Source organism: Sardina pilchardus, chromosome 1 (genome assembly GCF_963854185.1).
Source record: "Sardina pilchardus chromosome 1, fSarPil1.1, whole genome shotgun sequence".
Classification (NCBI taxonomy): Eukaryota; Metazoa; Chordata; class Actinopteri; order Clupeiformes; family Clupeidae; genus Sardina; species Sardina pilchardus.
This window is the reverse complement of record NC_084994.1, coordinates 49,835,931-49,857,359: the sequence shown is the minus strand read 5'-3', so window position 1 is coordinate 49,857,359 and position 21,429 is coordinate 49,835,931. Positions and strand designations below refer to the sequence as shown.

Sequence of the window (21,429 nt, the reverse complement as noted above, 5' to 3'; positions counted from 1 at the left end):
TGTTTCAGCAGTCACATTGAAATGAAGATTACTCATGCAGAGGTGGGTGCAGAAATACCTGAGATTCTCCCCACGGGTTTGTTACTACTATATTAATTAGAAATGAGGTTTATGCAATGACCATAAAACATTCAGTTGAAGGCTCCAGATCCAACACTGTGAGCGGGTGCAGTTGTGTTGACAAGACACATTCTTGTGTCTTTTTGTTCCACCAACAACTGGTGAATGTGTTTTGGACCAATCAATTGAAAAGCTTCTCCTGGTCTCTGTTGCTCATGGTTTCAGTAGCCATTTCCTGGCATGGATACCCGCCATTATTGGCTGTCATTTTGCATCGTATCCCATAGAGACATCCAGTGAAGACATGTCCAGAGGGAAGAGTGGCCATTCTCCATATGCACGTTTGTTATCCAAAGCTCTTTCTAACATTTTCAGTATGCATTTCTGCAGGCGTATCACTAAATAATTGTGTATGCTTAAGTTCTATATATTATTTTACATTACATTCCTACACTATAACAGTAATAATGGCCAAGCAACTTCTAAATGGACTTAAAAATTAAGTAGAACTGGGCCTTTCACTTTGATGAGTGTTCTCTCAATTATCATACCATTATCATATTGACCACCCTTTTAAGGTGTCTAGTTCCAGCCCAGGGTTTGACCCAGAGAGGAAGATTGATATCCCCCTGCGACAGAAAATCAAAGTAGCACCAGAGTGAAACGATGTCCCTCTTCCCTCCAGCAGCCTGCTTGTGGCATTGTCACATGTATCTGAGTGACGCGTCGAGACACTGAGTCACTGTGAACACGCTTTGCCCGCATGGTATTCTCATGTCCCAACTGATCTCGAAGGAGCGTCCACGCACACACACACACACACACACCCTTTGACGGGAGGCTGATATAAGTGTTGCTGGAGAGGGAGCGCTCAGGAGTGTGCTGGACAGGGACCACTATAAAGAGCTCGCCCTCCTCTGAGGACTACCACTACCACTGGGGACCTCAATCACTCAATGTGAGTTAAACTATAGACTGCTTTATTCAGGAAATGGCTTTAAACATGTTTAGTCATAAGTACATCCATTTTGAGTCAGTTGTATACAGATGTAGTTGCAGATAGGCTACTAAATGTCATTATTCTGTATGTATTTAATATTGAATTTTTAATTCCTGATTGAAAAATGAATTGTCACTCATAATTGAATGCTGGATCATGTGTAAAATGTATTAATGCCTGCAATCATGTACATCTGCCTTCAACATTGTCTGGTGCCACTCAACTGAATAAGTTCTGCTGTTGTGTTTTGGTTTACTTCTGTGGTAATGCTATTTGTCACTAGGATGCTACCTGTATGTTTTATCTGACAGGTTGTTGATATGTGTGTCTGGACTTTAAAGTATTACCGCAGCAGTGGTGTAGTCTACGCGATACGCAGGACTACACAGTATACTGTACCTACTTAAAGAGCATCACTATACACACTTAAGATATGCAAGGATACGTATTAACATTTGAGGTTGATCACAGTATATCCACTACAGCTAAGTACTGTACCACATCACAGTATATCCACTACATCTAACTAGACTACACCAAAGTATATCCACTACAGCCAACTACCACATCACAGTATATCCACTACAGCTAAAGCCTACCTTACACTGATAAGATTTGGGAAATATTCTTGAAAGATTGTAGTCTTTTAACTATGCTCCTCATTCAAGCTTTACTCAAAAGACTACAATCTTTCAAGAATCTTTCCAAATCTTGTCAGTAAGGAAGGCTTTACTAGACTACGCCACTGCCACAGATAGACAGTGTCTGATTGGTTAGTTTCACTTATTGTTTTCTCTCAATTTTCTCTCGCTAAATGTCCCTGTGATTTGCTGCTGCCCGCTCCTCTTTGCCTCAGTACTGATGATCAATCAGTGTTAACCAATAGGCACTCAGTTTGCGTTTTGTAGACAGGTGTTGCTGATTAGCAGGGAGGCTAGGATGCTTTAAAAGAGACTGCTAGCCCGTTGTCAGATAGAGAGTGGTGGAGATAGGATTTGGTAGAAGTTCAGCTTGGAGTGATTGAGTGCTAGTCTTACTTGAAGTTTTCTTTCTTTTGATCAGATGGCTGCACCACTAGTAACTCTCCTGCTCGCTGTTCTACCAGTGATCCTTTGCTACCCAACCTCATATGTTGACCTTGAAGGCAAAGGCAGTAAGTACTCTTGTGATTTGTTTCTCCAAATATCTTTAGTCAAGTTGGTCATTAACTTTAGAATGTTTAATGAAGACATTTTAAATGTAACTTTACAGATCAGTAGATCTTGTACTGTAGATGCCAATGGCTTAAGTTACCCTGTCACTGCTAGCACTTTATGTTGTAATACATCTCTGTTGGAAAGAAACTTGTGGTCTTCAGGTAATAAACTTTCCTTTTTGTGTTCAGGTAACAGGTCATCTATTCGCTTCTTGGCAATTGGAGACTGGGGTGGTCTGCCCTATCCTCCTTACATCACGCCCATTGAGAAGGCTACTGCCGTTGAGATGGGCCGAATTGCTGAGCAGATGGGAACTGATTTTATCCTGGCCCTGGGAGACAACTTTTATTACAAAGGGGTGACCGATGTTAATGACCCTAGGTTTGAGGTTTGTACATGTTGCTTTGCTAAATCTGTCCCTCATCCTTGCTGTTTCATGGGGTTGTGGATTTACTTTTGGTGTTGGGCCTTTCAGGAGACCTTTGAGAGGGTGTATACTGCCAAGTCTCTGGATGTCCCATGGTATGTAGTTGCTGGCAACCACGACCATGCAGGAAACGTCATGGCTCAAATTGAGTACTCCAAGGTGTCCAAGAGATGGTGAGCCCTTTATCTTGTCTAATCCCTATGTATTGTGTTTCATTTGGAGAGCGAGGTCTGCTCCTATTTGTCTCTGACGTTGTTTTTCCACTCCATGCTCAGGCAATACCCATACTACTACTACGAGCTGAACATGCGCATCCCCCAGACCGACAGCACTGTGACCATCCTGATGCTGGACACGGTTCTGTTGTGCGGGAAGACCGACGACTTCCTCAGCCAGAAACCCCACAGCCCCCATGCCGTCCACGCCAACAGACAGCTGGTCTGGCTGCAGGAGCGCATGGCCCGCTCTAAGGCCGACTACCTCCTGGTGGCCGGCCACTACCCTGTGTGGTCCATCTCTGAGCACGGCCCCACTGACTGCCTGCTGAAGAAGCTGCGCCCTCTGCTGGTCAAGTACAAGGCTACAGCTTACCTCTGTGGCCATGACCACAACCTGCAGGTTAGTAGTAGAGTTTTTTTTTTTTCTCCCTCATAAGAGTGATTCTCTTTTTTTTTTTGCATAACAGCTATTTGATATGTACTGAACTTGGTTTTTATGTGATGCGCTCTGCTTGTGTAGTATCTTAAGGAGTCTGGAGTGGGTTACATTGTCAGTGGAGCTGGGAACTTCATGGATCCAGACACTCGCCATCGCAAGCATGTTCCCCACAACTCCCTCAAGTTCTTCACTGGCAAGGCCTCCACCCTGGGTGGCTTTACACACATTGAGATCAACAAGAAGAAAATGACCATCACCTTTATACAAGCGAGGGGCACATCTTTGTACCAGGCTGTCCTTTCCAAAAGGGATCTGAACTTTGACGCCGAGCCTGATTCTGAGTAGCAGCTATATATTCCGCAAAGGTCTTTAATATTTATCAACCCTTGAATGATTTGTAGACAAATCCACAGGATAATGCCTAATCTGTGTTTTAATGTTTTAGAAAATTTGTAATAAATTGATTTAATTTTTTATAAATATTTTAAGAGGCTATTAAAATGTCAAACTTAAACTTTGTCTTGGACCTTTTCTTCCTATTGGTGTTTGTCTTGTGCTTGTCTGCAATCCTGAAGTGCTCCATGTTTTCTAATTCAAGTGTGCAGGATTATTTGGGGAGAATGTCAAAATGGCTTTAAAAGTTAACCCAGGTTTCAAATGTGTTCATTTTAAAATGAGCCTTTTTTCCCCTCTGGTGGCTGACTAGGCTATTTGAAGCGTGCTGACTGCTTGTCAGTCACATGGCTCCGGTATTAGACTGGGTGAGCCGATTTCCCGTGTCTCAGCACTTGCCCTCCACTTGACACTTGCTGAATGACTTTTCCCAGCATGTTCTGCTAAACCTTTTTTTTCTACTTTAATTATAGTACTCTACCAAAAACCAAAGACTTCTGATCAGCTCCATGAGCCACAAAAGAATGAAATCTTTGGCAATGAAAGTCCTTAACTCAAACTATTCGCATGCTTCACTTAAGCCCTTAGCTGTCCCAGTGTGCAACACTATTCTCTGGGCTAGGAGCCTCGTCCTTTCTGTCAGGGTGAGATGAGGGCGTCTCAGGACGCCACGGTTTAGTCCAGAGTGGCAGATGGCTGCAGTCACGCACCCTCTCCATGGATGTGCTAGAGTGCTCATGAGGTCAGACTGCTGTCTAGACTGGCAAAGCTAAACCTTCCACCAGTAACCATTTTTATATTTGAGACTGTGATGCCATTTTCTGTTAATGTAGAACATTTTCTGTGTCCTTTTTTCCTAAGTTTGAAAGTTCCCACTAACTACTTTTCATCCTGACCATGTTCACTCACTGTTCTCTGTGATCATCATCCCTTGTGTCCTGCATTCTTTCTGACAAATAGCGTCTAGGAGCGATGGTATTTTATGCAAACCTGGCTCGCCTCAATTTGTCCCTGACTTTGCGTTTCCAAGCCATAATCCAGCCTTCGCATGTGCCTCACTCTTATCCAATTTAGGATTATCCAAAAACACCCTCAGTCCTGTGTGCCAGGTAGCAGCCTTTTAATTTCAAGGGTAACCAAGCGACACTGTCATTGGTGGTTGATTTCCAGTTAGGCAGTGAAGCATGTCAAACAGAGTTAAGGGTGTGTGCATCAAACAGTCTTTTTCAGTCATAGAATCTTAGGGTTTTGCTTGAAGGAGAAAGATCATGCTGATTGTTTCGAGGTTACTGTCAAGTGCAAGTTGAGTGTACAACTATTGATAAGATTTAGTACTGTTCTTACGCCGTACTTCAACATTTCGTCAGTATTTTAAGTTTATGCAACATTGTTATGCAGGTTTAAGTAATGTGGCAGAAATCAGCATGCATGGAGTTAGAACATAATCGTGTGTATTTGGTTGCCACATGAGACAGGCACTATATCTGGAATGATGGTCAATGTAGTAAACTCAGATCGCAAGACTATCATGTATATTGTCATGCACATCACAGTAAATTGTGAAACAGGAGTCTCATCCTGCTCAGAAGTTTCTCTTGTGTCTGAAAGTGTCATAGAAAAGCAATGCAACTGTGAAGCTGCTGGAGAACTGGCCTCTGGTCTGGAGGAACGGTCCTGATCTGAAGGCATGGATGAGGGAGCAGGCTTGTGATCTGGAGGAACGGTTGCAAGCTGTAATCCAATTTGAAATAGAGGAAACAAAGAAGCTAATCTGCGATTCCCATCTGACCCAGAGGAAGCGGGAACATGACCGTCAGGAGTGGCTAAGTTGATTACCTCACACCGCCCACATCATATCCTTGACTCTTTAGGTCAATCCTCTAAATCGAAAAGTTAATTGGTTACAGAATAAAATGTGCACATTCAGCAGACATTTAAAATGTCAGCATTTGAGTCATCGAACAGAAACGTCCATTGTTCTGTTCCAACACTTCTGTTACAAATGTAACCGATCTGTAACACTTTGAAAAACACCTAAGTATTGCAGTTTCTTGTATTTCTAATGAAAACAATATGTTTATTGAACAAGCACACATTTTGAGCCATCGATTTTATTGGATTCCAAGCACCACAGGACTCAAACTCTTCAAGTTTTGAAATAATTTAACTACTACAGTATAATGCATGCACATCACATTAGTTCAGCAATATGTAAACACGAAATTGTTTTATTTAATTAAAAATATGTCCCAGGGAGTCATGTCATGGTGTTAATGCATAACAAAACTCTTATTTTGAAATACAAGCAATCATACTAATGACATCCCTGGACTTCCTCTTGCTACTGTAATAAGGTCTATGAGTGTTACTTTTTGCTAACGTCAGTGACAACTTAAGATGACGTAAAGTAACACCAGTGACTCATATAAATTACACGTAAAACTTTAAACCTGACCTGACCTGACCATGCAAAAGTTGTCCCTTATGTGTATTCGTACAGCAAATCACTTCAGTAATATTTAAATGTATTTCTTTTTTTATTATTATTTATTGGTGTGCAAAAGGTGGACGTTTCTGTAGTATAACCCATTCACATTCCCCCTAAAGCATGTAATGTTATAAAATTGTAAATCTCCCATTCACTATGGTCTGTCAGCTTAATAAGCAGACAGACCATAGTGAGACACGTATCACCCATTCAGAATTAAGATAAACTGCATGCACTGTAATCCTCTCCTCCCCCTTAATCTCTGCATGCACAGGAAGAATTTGAGCCTCAAAGATCATCTGTCCCTGGATCAAAGGATATAGAAAATGGCATAAAGTCAGGCCTCTAAGATATCAGATTATATCCCTTCTTCGGTGTGTGTGATGGTGCGTGAGTGTGTGCGTGCGCGCGCGCGTGTGTGTGTGTGTGTGTGTGTGTGTGTGTGTGTGTGTGTGTGTGTGTGTGTGTGTGTGTGTGTGTGTGTGTGTGTAAATGCAGGTATTAGCATGTGAATTTAGGCCTGAATTTATATTCTAAAGCAATTGACATTACTTGTTTTCTCAAATCCAGGATTTACCAAGTGTGTGACATCAGGCCTACAAGGCTACCCTGTTGTGTAACAGCACAATAGAATATTGCCACTAATATGCTGTAATTCCACAAGGAGGCCAGGGTCAGCATGGTCAGAACGCATCTTTTTGAGCATGTATCCAAATCCAACGACAGCAAACCTTTTTGCATATCTGTGAAGGGGCATGCCATGCCTGTCATGCAATAATCAACCTACATTACTTTAAGCAGTATCGAAGTGTGAATTATTATTTACTATCAAACGGCTTTTGGGTGGCTAATTTGGAGTCCGAGCAGTGCACTTTAGCCCTGTGTCACCCTCAGTTAAGTCTATTAACTCAACCCTACAACAACCCCTACCACTTAAGCCAATCGGCCTGTGCCTGAAATAGCCTCAATGTCAGATTGTGCGTCTCTATAGCGCAGATGACGCTGGGAACCGAAATCAGACCACAAAGGAAGGATTATTCTTTTTTTTATTTACACTCACAGAGGCTACGGACACCTGGGGAGTGTCAAAGACAGACTTAGGACAGTTGTGTGAAGCGACATCAACATTCACATTCAACCCCAAACCCAAAAGTGTTCTTTTGCCCTGTAGAAAAGCAGCCTCGTGCCACAAAGCTTTTAACTTTACAGAACTGAGAAACTCCTCAGACAATCCAAGATGAAGTCATGCTGCTTTAGGAGATTAATCACATGATATTTACAAACATAACTTTGAAAAAAAGTTAATTCAGTTCTTGCTGTAGCATGGTGGAACCAAACAGATGACAAGGGGTTCTGGTCATATTCATCCAAGTCTCATGCCAGGTTTGGCCGTTCATGGCTTCATTTATGGCTAAGGAGAAGGTAATTCCACACGGGCAGTCCTCTCGCTAGGGTCCTTAATAGTCAGTGGCACTTACTTGGATGCCTTTGATGATGTATCTGAAGAACAATGTTCTCACATTTTGGTTATGATTCTTATGTTCTGACCCATGTCATTCAAAATAAACACTTTCATCGGTTAAAATCAGGGTTATGCTTATCTGAAACAAAGACTCCAAGAAGCCTACAGATGTTCAAGGCAGGGCATTATCAACATTACGGAAAATGGATTTCTCAGTAGATTCCAAAAAGCACGTCAAAAAACCCGCTATGTTTGTCCCAGTCCTTCATTCTGGATGCAATACAGAACCATTCACAGGCAATAATTCCACAGTGAGCAATGCATCCAAGTGCATGTCTGGAAATCTCATTACGACAGCATTCTTCTCGGGGCAACAGAATGTGCTGGTCACGGGTAGGCATAGGCCTCTCTTGGGGTGAGGGCATCTACTGGTAGCGAGTGCGACTGCGGAAACGCTGGGCTGTTGGCGTGAGAAGAAGAGTGGGGGAAGAAGTGAGAGATGTAAGGGACCACTGCCATCAGCGGACTGGCCTGGGGGCTCAGGTCAGGAGAGAGAGGAATGACCACATCGTCCTGGTCCCAGACGTGGAAAGCGTTGAGGTGGGATTGTCTGAGGATGGGAGGCATGTGAGCTGGGCTGGAGCTGGGGTCGTCACCTCCCTTGGTGTCATCATCGATAGGGCCCAGAAGACAGTCTGGAGAGTGAGAGGCAGAGACAGATAAAGTGAGGCCAAAGTCAACATGCTTTTTGGGTATTGATTAAAAGAAAATACACTTCGGTACCATATACCTATGCCTATGTACTGTTTGTTCAAACATATTTAAATAATATGCTTATTTACTAAACTGGGGTAGGCTATTCAATGCAACAATAATTGAACGTTGAAAATGGTTCTGATTCTAAATGATCATAACGCTTTCTTAGATTCTACCTAACATGGTAGTGAATGCAAATGATCGTCACGCTCTCTTAGATACTACCTAAAATGTCAAGCATTAGATCCTTGATTAGGTGACCAACTATTGCGTAGGCGACGGCGATGATCACCATAGCAGCCATCACCAAGTACAGCGCCGCTTTAGGAAGTTGGATGAGGTCCCTCGGAGGCGGCTTGTACTCCTTGTAGACTGGTGCTTCGTATGCACCATACTGGTAAGAATGTACTCCATCGTAAGAGCGATTGAAACTAGCAATTACAGCAGGGTCCATTGCTGCTGAAATACGTGACTTCCAAAAAAATCCAAATGTGAAATAGTCCACAGGTTAGTTGTCCAGTTGCGTCGTCATACTGACTTGGACCTCCTCCATGTGACAACGTTTGCTACAAAGAGATTTATAATATACAATAAAATCATTGCACATTTAAAAGATTATTTAAAAGTCTGTTCAATTAATAAAGAAACAGTAGAAATATATATCACCTGTAGGTTAAATGCTGTTTTTCTTAGTTGATGAAATTCATTCTACAGCACATCTAAGTTTCTGTACATGATGTATACCCAACACTGTTCCGATGTAGAATGCTGAGCTGAGTGAGACACTTGCGTTGGCAGGGATTTCACCCCAGCAATCGTCATTATCCTAAGCACAGGGATTGGTCGGATGTTACAGCATCGGCCCTGGTCCAACCTGACGATTCATGCTAGTCATGCCCATTTTGCACCTAGGGCCGCTATACAATGAAATGAATGCCCTGTAATCTATACAAATAAAATATGTAAAACATGTCTAAATTGTTTCAATTAGACTACAGCTTAACTGACATTAAACAATCACAACACAACATTGACCTGGGATTGAAAAATAAAAAAAACTCTCCGGAGACAGAAATTACTTAGTTTGATTGATTCTTACATAATGCTTAGACAATGAATCCCATCAGCTTTAGAGCCAGCTTTCATAACAGTCTGTCACACAGAAGTATGAGGCATGCAGTCTCATCACCTTATTGCATGTATTGGGTGTTGTTGAATAATCTAGCCTACCTGTGGCTGAACCACCTCAGCCTCGCCATTTTCAATATTTTGTTATAACGTTACAATATTAGGAAATATTCATGGCCCTTCATTCAAACCCAGCAAGACCTATTTGATCCAAATGCATCCTGTCTATTTGGACAGACAAGACTGCCAGTCCAACAATGATACATTGTTTTAGCATAGGGCCTACTGAGGGTTACTTTGTTGCTTTCTTGGCTCGTGCACGTCACTTTGAGATTGGAGAACTCTGTGCACCTGCGCTGGTGAGTTTGTCACTGCAAGGAAAGGTTAGCTGCTAGCTGTTTTGTTTGCTCTAGGCGTAGGTAAGTTAGATAGCTAACGTTAGCAAATCTATAAGTAATACAATACAAGTTATCTGGTCAGTATAGGACTATTAAGAGTTAACTAATGAGATTGAAGAACCGTCAAACTGTTACTAGGAACATTTAACATTAAACAAGAGCAAGGTTAGCTTATTTCAGTTATGCTACCGTTAACTAGCAATGATCTTGAAATCAGTTAATAGGAGGATTAGCAACTAACATTATTGTATAGGATTATTTGGTGTTGTAAGTAACACACAACTGAACGTTAAATTCTTGCCAAAATAACTATTTAATCTTACCACAGATAAGGATTTTGATTGGTTTTAAGTTAACGTTAGGCTACTAAATATTATGATATTGTCAACTTGACATAAAGGCTAGTTTAGGCTAACAACCAACATAAGAAAAGTTTTTAAGGTGTTATGGTAGGCTAATGTTATCTGGTTGGTTTTGATTGTGTTCATTTAGCCTGGATTAAGTTTTGTGATCCTTTGTTTATCCTGTTTTAGGTAGATTTTCAGCCAAATGGAAGACTATTTCTTTGAGAGTCTGCCTTCATCTTTACAGTCATCCCCCAAATCAAGATGCCACAACTCACATCAAGTGGAGGTAGGCTAGGCTTCTCAGTGTACAGGGTAGCCAGTATATTTTAAATACTTCCAAAAAACCCTCCATATGGTTTGTATGGAAATAACTGTATTTGTCTGCTGAACCTGTAGGATGCTGATGAAGGTTTAGACACAGACCATGAAATCACAGCTGAGAAGTCTGCCTTGGCTGCCAGTCTGGATGACGATCCTGATCAAAAGATAAGGTGTGAATGAATGTAAAAATAATCTTGCCGCTCTCCTTGATAGATTTTTCCTGCAGAGTAAGTGTAAATTGATAAGAAGCAGGTAGTGTGTTGCCATATGCTACTGCAATTGCAAGTTTATTATCCTCTGTATGTCAAATGTAGTGGCAGTGGTTTGTCATTCTCAGCTCAAGAATTGATGAACTGGAGAAAAGGGTCCAGGGGGTGTTAGGGCAGATTAATGAGAACCGTTCCAGTGACCAAGAAATGATGATCAACTTTCAGGAGAAACTTTCAAACAAGGTACTCTTTTCCATGCTTTGGAGCTGTTCTTTGTGTCATGCAATCATGTGTTTTATGTTATAATACAGTACAATACAATCTGGTGTACAATCTGTAATACAGTATAATACAATCTGGTGATCCCTCAGGTGCTCGTGAGCACATGAAGTGTAGTATTGTGATTTATGTTATGGTATAGTAATGAATCTGGTGATCCCTCAGGTGCTCGTGAACACATGAAGTGTAGTATTATATTGTGATTTATGTTATGGTATAGTTAGGGAAATAGAATTGCCGGTTCATGCTAGTTTACAGAACACTAGGAATGCCTGATGGTTCTGAAGTGTGTTGGCCTTCCTCCCTCTCTCTGGCGGTGATCTTCCAGGTGAGCGAGGTGTGCCAGCAAATGAAAGACCACATGTTCGGTGTGTACGAGGAGAACAGTCAGGCCATGGAGGCCAGGCTCACAGAACTCTCGCAGGTGCTCCAGAACTGCAGTCGGCTGCTGGCTGAGCTGCAGGGAGTCAGCCAAGACCTGTCCGCCCTCAACACCGGTTTACGCCAGGCAGAGGCCTGAGGCTGCTGGAGTCCTCAGTACATATTCGACCCAAGAGCACCTGGCATAAGACACCACTACTTGATGAAATCATAGTTATTTTTTACTTTGAACCGTGTAGTCATATCTGCAGAGGCAATTGCTGTATCGTTCAGGTGCATAGTTTACAGAATAAAGCGGTATTGTTGTGACAGTGTGTAACATACTTCTTATAATATTATACTTCATAATACTTACTATATCCTATGGTATTTGTTCTTTTTCTTGTTCCATTTCACACTGTGAGACAGAGTAGGTTGTGAAACCAGACAACTTGATTCTGTAATGTGCCTTCTGGCACTTCCATCATGTAATGATTGGCAGCCGTGAGCAGATTACTGTGGGGATTATTATTCCCATTCATGTTGTTTTTATGTTGGTACAGTATATGGGTTCTCAATGATTGAAGTCATCTAGGGCCGAGTGATGTTACAACAGTCAAACAACAAAAGCATAGCCCTAACATACATTCGTACAGACAGTTTATTAACAGAGCATAACAAATAAATTAGTCTGACCTTAAAGCTTAAAAACACTGAAAACAGTAAAACATACTGTCAGTTTTAAAACCATGACAGTAGGTTTATCCAGTTATAATATATTTACTTGTTTCAGTAACAGTTCTCATCTATAATCTCACAAATTCTATTAACGATAATAGTCATGCTAAATAGTAGCAATCCAGTTGTTTTCTTTGTTCTTCAGAAGTGTCTCTGACAAAAATACTATTTTCTGAACATCTGACTTTTAATATTTCCATAGAAGATTAAAACAATGCACATCGTTTATAGAGTTCTTTTCCACGTGTAAACTCAACCCGTTGTGTCTGTTGACACAAAAATGAAACAATATTTACATTCAGCTTCAACTTGAGATAGCTATCTCAAAGCTTGGACCCAGTTTTCTTTAAAACATGAATAGGCATTTAATGTGAAATGCACAACATACAAAGGCACTTCAAAGAATTGGAGTTCATTGTTACTGAGGTTCTTTTGTAACTTTAGGGGAAAGAGGACTTGATGCTTTAGTTCACTTTTCAACAGTGAATGACTGCAGTCCGGTGATGGCTCTTCCCAGAATTAAGGCATGGATATCATGGGTTCCTAAAGAAGAGAACAGACACACGTGAGACTGATTAACGGGGTCCGATTATTTTGTTAGTGATACTGAAGAGAGTAGACAGGTAACCAGTCATTTGAGGCCACAAAGTCACAGAGCTTAAGCTGTACTATACTGCCCCCTACTGGTGAATTGCATAATAGGCCATGTGTATCACCCCCAATTCCCTGTCTGATCACTTTCTTAGTCATTTGCTCACCCTCATATGTGTTGACAGCCTCCAGATTCATGACATGGCGGATGATGTGGTACTCATCAGCAATACCGTTGCCTCCCAGCATATCTCTAGCCTGGCGAGCAATGTCCAGTGCTTTACCACAACTGTTCCGCTTCATCATGGATATCATGTCCGGTGCGGCCCTGCCGTTCACAAAGGAAGGAGAACATCAAACCCCACTCACAATCTGTGATAATTGCTCTATAATGGCAACCACTAGGCAAGCAAACATGGACATGTAACTTGGTGAGTCTTACTTCTTTTCATCGATGAGTCGGCCCAGGGCGAGACAGGACTGTAGCCCAAGGGTGATTTCGGTCAGCATGTCTGCCATCTTCTTTTGCATCAGCTGATTTCTGGCCAGTGGTACACCAAACTGGATTCTGTCCGCAACAAAACAAGATATATGCTATGATAATTAAGGACATGGGTCGATTCAAGAATTTTTAACTGCATAATGTGTAAATGCTTTCATTTAGGAACGGTTTTCCTCCAGAAAAATTTAGATGGAAAAAGTGCCACAAATATTCTTTACCTGTCCAAGGTGTACTGACGGGCGGCATGGAAACAGAACTCTGCAGCTCCCAGCGCTCCCCAGGCAATGCCATAGCGGGCGTTGTTTAGGCAGCCAAAGGGACCCTTAGAGGCACACCGTACAGATATAGTCAGCTTCACCGCCCAATTCATTATTAGCTCAAATAATTTAAGAATTTTATTAATGTATCATTTTCTATGTGAGTTCATACCCATATAGAAGTATACATACAAAGAAGAACAGGACTGAGGAGCTAGAAGTCGGGGGTATATTTCGGGGCAAGTGGCCATAAATACTCACCCCCAGGCCGGAGACGTGGGGCAGCAGGTTCTCCTCAGGCACCTCCACCTCGTCCATCAGGATCATGCCCGTGGCGGAGGCCCGCAGCGAGAACTTGCCCTCGATCTTGGGCGTGACCAAGCCCTTCATGCCGCGCTCCAGGATGAAGCCCCGCACCCTCCCATCCTCACACTTGGCCCACACCACGCAGATGTCAGCCACCGGGGAGTTAGTGATCCTGGGTTGACAAAGACCGGATGTTCAGATCAGAGATGGATAGACATGGGGCAAAAGCCTCTGGGAGTTCACGCTCAACAGCGGATCCTAACTGCATCTAAGCGAGCGACTGTCATGTGGCATTTAAAATGCTCCTTGTTAAATATGCCCTTCTATTGCATCAACGTGAATGACAGAGAGAAAATAGAGACAAGCGTCTGACAAAAGTTCTGCTCAAAACCTTGCGCTTCACAGTACTGTGAAAACAATGTCATTAAAAAGATTTAGTTTCAACTGCTTACTACTACTGTAGAATTGTGTGCAGTTAAGATATGGGGTGAAAGGACAGTTCACTTCCGATTACTTGGAAGTAAATGAATGTAAAGGAAAGTGTAAATGACTTGCCTCTCGCTTAAATTAGATAATAAACACTATCAGGGCTGCTGGTATTCTCAATGAGGTGTGCACTGGAGTGAAATGTTCAGGGCTTAATTTTTTAAATATTAACAAGCGAGAGGCTTCCATTTCAAGTCAGGTCTGTCAGGTTCGTATAATCCACACAACGTGTCCTTTCCAGTTCCACAGGTTGAGACCTTGTGACTCGTCTCTGAATGTAACTCAGGCACGTGGGAGAGTGTGTTGGTGATGGGGGCATGCATGGGTGTTCAGTTGCAATGTCTATATATGGGGTCATGGCGTAAACCTCAGATGCCATTTCTTACATAAGTAGTCTGTCCTATAGCTAACCTTGACGTTGGCCGTCAGGTTGCACAAATATTGCGCAACGTTCAGACGCACTTGTCCATATCCAGTGTCCTACTTAGAAACTACAGTGTCATCACGAAGACACTGTGATCTTTGACTTTCTGCACAACATGTATATATCAGTTCAACTAGTCATTCATTCATTTCCGTGCCCTATGCTATGACTAAGCTGTACAGTGAAAGCTGGACTCACCATGTCTTGGCTCCACTGATGGTGTAGGTGCCGCTGGAAGGGTTGTATTTGGCCCTGGTCTCCATACCGCTGGGGTCGCTGCCATGGTTGGGCTCTGTCAGGCCAAAGCAGCCCAGGATCTCTCCTCTAGCTGTGCACAACAACGCACAACAAAGCCATTACATTTTATACACATTCTGGTTCGCTAACCTCATGGATGAGACGCTCTAATGTGTTTTCATCTGTTGACATGTGAATATACAGTACTTCAGTACTTCAGTGTATTTATCTCATGTCACAAAAACATCAGATACAACATTGGCAGAAGTAGGAAATTGACTGATTATATTCATTTGTGAATGAGTGAATAGCTTGCAGTGCTTACCGAGTCGTGGTAGATACTTCTCCTTCTGTGCGTCTGTGCCATAGGCGTTGATTGGATGCATGACCAGGGAGGACTGTACGCTCATGACCGAACGGTACCCACTGTCTACACGCTCCACTTCTCTGGCGATGAGACCGTAGGCCACATAGCTAGTCCCAGCACAGCCATATCCTGAAACCAACAGTAACAGAAGATGATAGTCTAGAATGTTCTCTGTTAAATATATAGGTGTACGCAAAAAGGTGCACAAAGGCAGACATCATACATTATTCACAAGGTATGTTTAACAAGTAATGTTGTTAACGTAATCATTTGTGGCAGTGATTGTCTTGCTTTGTAATGTCGTTATTTGATTATTAATTCATTTACTTATCAGGAGAACTTTTCAGTCTTGTTTCTGAAGAAAAAAAACCTATTGATTATGAACAATTATGAGCGTACCTTTAATAGTTGGGCCCAGGACACCGAGCTCTCCCATCTCACTCACAATCTCTCTGTGGAAATCTGTTTATACACAACACACACACCAAACGTGATCAGTCTCATTGTGAAGGACAAGTGTTTCTCATGGTTATGTATGATGATTGTGTATGTAACTGTTAGAGAGGACATTGTTTGATGATGGCTTCTGATGGTCAAAAGCAAACTCTTACGCTCATGTCTGTTGGCCATCAGGATGCGGGGCATCAGTTTGTCCTGGCAGTAGTCACGAAACGAATCCCGAATCATAATCTCCTCCTCTGTGAGCTGGCTATCCAGGTCTAAGGCATCCCGCCAGTTAAACTGCACCTTGGCTGAAGTGGAGAGAAACACACAATCAGTATGAAAAGACACAGGAAATAGCATTCAAAACAATGGCTGAAGTAGTGCATAGTGTTGAGGTGGCTTCGAATGGAGACTTACGGGCCTTTGCAGGTTTCTGGGCCTTGACGGTCTCTAAAAAATGGAAAGTTAAAAATGAATGTCTCAGAATTCAGACAGTGACAAAGCAAAGTATAGTAGGCCTAATGTAGCACAGGCTATCTGTACAGCAATGCATTTAAGAGGAAATTATAACGTGTCCACAACAGAACAATACGTCTACCACAGTTAGCTCTTTTTGTGATTTGTTGACCATAAACTAGCTTACCCTCTTGGGCTGCAGCTGCTGTCCCTTGAGTTCTGGATGAAGTGACAAGAGCACATCTTTGCGAACCAATGAGGAGACGTGAGGCTGCTGTTCTTAGAGCCATGGTGCAGTGGGTCTGAGTTAACATAATGAAAACACTGGAATGAATGTTCAATATTCGCTTAATTGAGAAACATTTTATTTATGTTTCCCTTAGAAGACAAGGACATGATTCGGTGCCATTTGAACAATTTAAAACAATAAAGCCTGCTATTTACAACAATGTGGAGTGTAGGGTAAACTAGTCTGAGGCTTTTATGCAACTATCTTAACCAATAGCCTAAAGTCGCGATTGAGACCTAAACCTAATAGGCTACATCGTGTAGAGAAACGTTGCCATATAGGCCTATCTATCTTCCTTGAGATAGCATGTTACGGATTAAAACACATTAATGAAATATTGGCTTACCAGTAGCTCAGAGATATGATTTCGTTGTAACCCTTTCCCTACGCTTTTGTAACAGCCCTCATTTATACCCTACCCTTCAGCACAGGAAAGTTTTGTAACTCGAGTGACATCACCAATACAGCAAATGGAAGATGCGCACGGCCATCTTTGGTGAGGCATGGAAACATTGGGTTACAAAATTGATACGAACGGAAGTCAATGTGACAGTGTTTGGTGATAATCACATGAATGAGTTGATGGGACTTTTGATTGTCAACATTTTGTATTATTATTTCTCTAGACTTCTTGCAAATAGCCTACGTTTATTTGGTCTAACCTATTCAAATTCCATTGAACTTCAGGGTGACACATATGGGGGACGTGCGAAACTTTCCTGCTGTAGGAGGAACGCTATGGGAGGAACCGATTCACAGTTGGATCCCTGGTGGGGGCGTGTGTTGTGACAGTGAGGTTTGTACAGTGATGTGCATGCTAATGAAAACGTGGCAGCAGTGGAATGTCAACAGGCTACATAAGATGCACGTTATTCTGAAAGGCTTGGCGATGGTGCCACAGTGTTGATCGCAAATAGGCTAGCCTATGAATTATGTTGCTCTATGATTTATTTGTATTTAGAATAGAAACAATAATACATTTGATTTTCAACCATCCAAACCTTGGAGAAAACATGACTGGGTCATTATATCTAACTTTCTATTTGTGAAACTCATCCTAAACATTTGCAGAAAGTTAAATTCAAATTCAATGTCACTTTAGGCTAGAACTAACATCAAAGATCATAGAGAATCTTGAATCTTTGGCCACCATAGACACAGTGTTGCTATATGACACAAAGAGCCATAAAACAACACATTTGACAGACTGCAAATCAAATGTGGCTTAGGTAAGTAAGTCGTCCATACACCACATTACTGGAACAAAACATGAAGTACAAGCACATTAAGCAAGAGTCAGGTTCACTGTATTGTGCTAGCAGGGGAGCAACATGTGGTTTTGATTTATGACTGAGCTGAGGGTGAATTAACATATAAACATCTGTTAGGCCTATTATTAGTTGTCTCCAGCATGCATCACATGTGTGATGGTGGTGCAGTGATGGGCCGTTTTTAGTAAACCGTTTAGTTGGCAACAACTAGGCTACATGGAAAGATGATAGCAGCATCTGAGATATTGAACGGTGTTATAACTTATCTCCAGGGTTTGCGACACCACAGTCAAGTGCTTGCCAGGCTTCATTTGATTCTTCGAAGCAGCACTTCCTTTTTTCCCCATGCAATCTTCTTACATGATAATCCTGCTTGATTAATATGTCCCTCATACATACAATTGCGTCCGAGTCCAGCATTACTGAAGCCATACATATATTTACTTTATTGATCCCCTGGGCCCAATGTTTCAAACGTAATCTAGTGAGATTTCAGATATTGGATCAAATCTTGGATATGGGTTTTTCAAAAGCAAAAGAGGAATTCTGAAATAAGATCAGGCCATCTAATCTGATTATACATTTGATCTGGATCACACCTGCCCTTTGGGTTTTTCAAAACGTTGAACTTGGTTTGGGATCTATTTAAAGCTCTGGTAAATGGGATTTGGTAATCCTGAAATTTGCCACAATCACAGTGATCCAATCCAATATCCAAGTAAGATGGATCAGGTGATCCTTGATAGCAAAATATGGGATTTCCAAATCCAGATCATTTTGATCCAGATGTCATTTAAAAAAAAAAAAAAAAAACTGGGCCCTGGGGAAAATTGTAGTGTTGCAGCAGCACTTTACATAAATCACAAAACACTAGTTGGGTGACTCTCCAACTAGGAGCACTTTTGGCACTGTGAACTTTTGGAAAATTCACTCTCTTAAAACACACTTTTTACAATTTTCCTAACTTCATTCATTTGTCCTAACATAACAGTGGGCAGTTTTAGAATTCCATGAAATATTACTATTTAAAAAAAAAAAAAATCTGAATAGTGCTTTCAATGATGTCATTTCCACCACTAGATAAATAAAACATACATATAGAGTGTATTGGAATGGTGATATAAAGTTCTCAGTCCAAAAGCACAAGTATGTCATGAGAACATGCAAATAGTGCACAAGTATGGCATATCATCATGTCCAAAGCTATGCCTGTGGGAGTGGAAATGACAGAGGTGGAAATGTCATTTTACTGTCATCTGCAATAATAGTACACCCATATACATAGTTTTATATATATATATGAGTACACCCTCATGTCAGACTTAGTTTTGGACTTAGCATATTGTTTACTTGTTAGAAACATAAATACATTATTTTCATATTTGTTTTACATAATTCAACTGAACTACAGCTGAGGTGGAAATGACGCTGAATAAAACTGTATAAAAGCTTGAGTTACCTTAATTTATTTTCTTGATCTGAATAGGTCATGTGCCTGAAATTTCACATTCAACTAATACTTCCTTTTTTCTATTATTTCCATGGTAACCAAGTAAATAAAATATGGGTGGGCCTATTAAGGTGGGTTTTGTTGAGGGTGGTGGAAATGACAGAAAACCTGGGGACAGACTTATTTTTTTCCAAATATAGTTTAAAATTTGTATACACATATGGAATGTTGATGGGTTGATATTATTGTATTTGTCCTTAGACAAACATGTTAAAACATGTTTTTTAATTCATCCTTTAATTAATTTTTTTACCATTCAAAGAGGGCCAGTCTGGGTTGGGGACAAGCACAAAACTGCAAAATCTGCCAATAAACAGCCTTGCAAAAGCATTTTTAAAAGAAAACAGGGGCAACATTTGGTGGTTACTGGAGTATTGGAGCATGAACTCCATAATGATAATGTATTTGTGCATTTATTTTGTACAAAAAAAGGTCAAGGACACAAAAGTGCCTGTAGTTGGAGAATCAATGTGCTCTCTTGGCCTGTAGGGGGAGTCATTGTGTACACTGCACTAGTGCCCTATCGCACTAGCGCTGCACCGGCAGTGGTCAGGAGTAACTTCTTAGCGGTCCTTATTGCAGTGGAACTCCAGCTGTTAAAACTCTGCTGTCTGATCAGTAGTAGATATGAAGCGCTCTCCAGTAATACTGATGAGTTCGTACAACAACATCCATCTCTTAACAAGTGTCGGGAAAATCTTCCCAATATTAAGACACAAGAACCACAGACAAGTAGTATAATTTTCATTAACTACTCTGGCGCCAAGAGGAGAGACATAGAGAGGAGGTGCTTTACCTCTCCGAAACAGTCTCTGAGCTCTTGGACACAAGACAGTTCTTTTATTTAACAATCAGATCAAAACACATGAGAATGACCTTCAGTCAGGAGCTCCATCCTAACTCCCTAAATTCTTCCTCTCGCTCATGCCCAGTTTCTTATCAGCAGGTGCATACTGTAGCTTTGTGAGGCCTCTATGTTTCTGTGAATAACAACTTTGAACACACATATATGAAACTGTGGATTATAACTTTTACGCACACAAGTGAAGTTAATAATGATAATATATACATTTCTTTGTCAACAAGCATCTCCAGAATGGTCCCCAGCACAGAGCCAGCTTCTTTATTGGCTCGGGCAGTTTCTTGGCACTGATATCACTGGCACTGATGCTGCTCCCCCAACAGATGGCAGCAAGAAACTTGCACTCGCAACAACAGACTGGATAGATGGACCCTATGCAATGCCTTGCTGTGCACGTTAAAAGACGAATCAAAGTAATCTGCTCTGTTCCTTCGACGGCCTTCCACTTCCACTTCAGTCTGTTGTCCAGGTGCAAGTCCACATTACCCATGTATATCTCTACCACCTCCCCTCTTTCCTCCAGGATGAAGCTAGTGTTCAGCCTAGTTTTGGCTTTCCCAGGCCATTATACATGCCCTTTGTCTTGGCTGCATTTGCTACAGTGGTCCACCAGTTCCTTGTCTCCTCTCCACCACTGACACACCCCACTGAACACTTCTGCAGATGACTGGGTTGTCAGTTGCTGGAGGTCAGAGGTGTACAGTGTGAAAAGGATACATCCCCTGAAAATGAGTAGCCTAGGAGGGAGCCAACCCAGGCATCGCTTTGTAAGCAAGCATTTTAGTGACCTGAATTTAATGTGGACGGCTATGGGTAGCCAGTGGAGCGCAGTGTACAGCAGGCTAACATTTTCAGGTGACTGAAAACCAGACGTGCCACTGTGTTCTGGACCATCGCAGTGGTTTCCCCATACGAGCCAGGCCTGTGAGAGGAGGCTGTTGCAGGAGTGAGAAGATGAGGGGTCTCTCCACCTCATTGTGTGGATTCTATCCTGAGTCTTTGGCATGAAAAGCATCTCTTTTGGAACATGCAGGCCTATAGTCATCTTTAACAGAGGTGTAGTGGTAAAATAAGAGGTGGGTAAATTATGAATTATGTGATCACGGTGAGGTGAAGTGTGCCATGCAGTATCACATTTTTAAAAAAGTAACTTATGGAACCAGGTACGCCATGATTTTTGGAGGTGCAAACAAACGCATCATGGAAAT

The 21,429-nt window shown here is 41.7% G+C and overlaps 2 protein-coding genes across 2 annotated transcripts; one reads left to right on the top strand and one right to left on the bottom strand.

The window, feature by feature from the left end:
• Positions 1 to 2,025: 2,025 nt before the first annotated feature.
• On the top strand, positions 2,026 to 3,854 carry acp5a (acid phosphatase 5a, tartrate resistant). The gene is made up of 5 exons (XM_062548253.1): positions 2,026 to 2,213; positions 2,445 to 2,644; positions 2,732 to 2,856; positions 2,959 to 3,301; positions 3,422 to 3,854. The coding sequence occupies exons 1-5, from the start codon at positions 2,123 to 2,125 to the stop codon at positions 3,683 to 3,685; spliced, it is 1,023 nt and encodes a 340-aa protein (XP_062404237.1). The 5' UTR covers positions 2,026 to 2,122; the 3' UTR covers positions 3,686 to 3,854.
• Positions 3,855 to 12,124: 8,270 nt separating this feature from the next.
• gcdha (glutaryl-CoA dehydrogenase a) lies at positions 12,125 to 17,045 on the bottom strand. Its single transcript, XM_062548215.1, has 12 exons — positions 16,925 to 17,045; positions 16,477 to 16,591; positions 16,251 to 16,283; positions 16,001 to 16,141; positions 15,789 to 15,851; positions 15,348 to 15,518; positions 14,984 to 15,113; positions 13,831 to 14,047; positions 13,531 to 13,634; positions 13,253 to 13,378; positions 12,978 to 13,138; positions 12,125 to 12,762 (listed from the first exon to the last, which is right to left on the bottom strand). The coding sequence occupies exons 2-12, from the start codon at positions 16,577 to 16,579 to the stop codon at positions 12,689 to 12,691; spliced, it is 1,323 nt and encodes a 440-aa protein (XP_062404199.1). The 5' UTR covers positions 16,580 to 16,591; positions 16,925 to 17,045; the 3' UTR covers positions 12,125 to 12,688.
• Positions 17,046 to 21,429: the final 4,384 nt, after the last annotated feature.

What these genes read in the sequence shown, in the direction of transcription:
- acp5a (XM_062548253.1), top strand. Translation starts at nt 2,123, where the DNA reads ATGGCTGCACCACTAGTAACTCTCCTGCTCGCTGTTCTACCAGTGATC. An exon ending in TTAATGACCCTAGGTTTGAG is followed by an intron (nt 2,645 to 2,731) that starts GTTTGTACATGT and finishes TGGGCCTTTCAG; the next exon opens with GAGACCTTTGAGAGGGTGTA. An exon ending in TCCAAGGTGTCCAAGAGATG is followed by an intron (nt 2,857 to 2,958) that starts GTGAGCCCTTTA and finishes CTCCATGCTCAG; the next exon opens with GCAATACCCATACTACTACT.
- gcdha (XM_062548215.1), bottom strand. Translation starts at nt 16,579, where the DNA reads ATGGCTCTAAGAACAGCAGCCTCACGTCTCCTCATTGGTTCGCAAAGA. An exon ending in GATGGCCAACAGACATGAGC is followed by an intron (nt 15,852 to 16,000) that starts GTAAGAGTTTGC and finishes GTGTATAAACAG; the next exon opens with ATTTCCACAGAGAGATTGTG. An exon ending in CCTGGGCCCAACTATTAAAG is followed by an intron (nt 15,519 to 15,788) that starts GTACGCTCATAA and finishes TGTTGGTTTCAG; the next exon opens with GATATGGCTGTGCTGGGACT.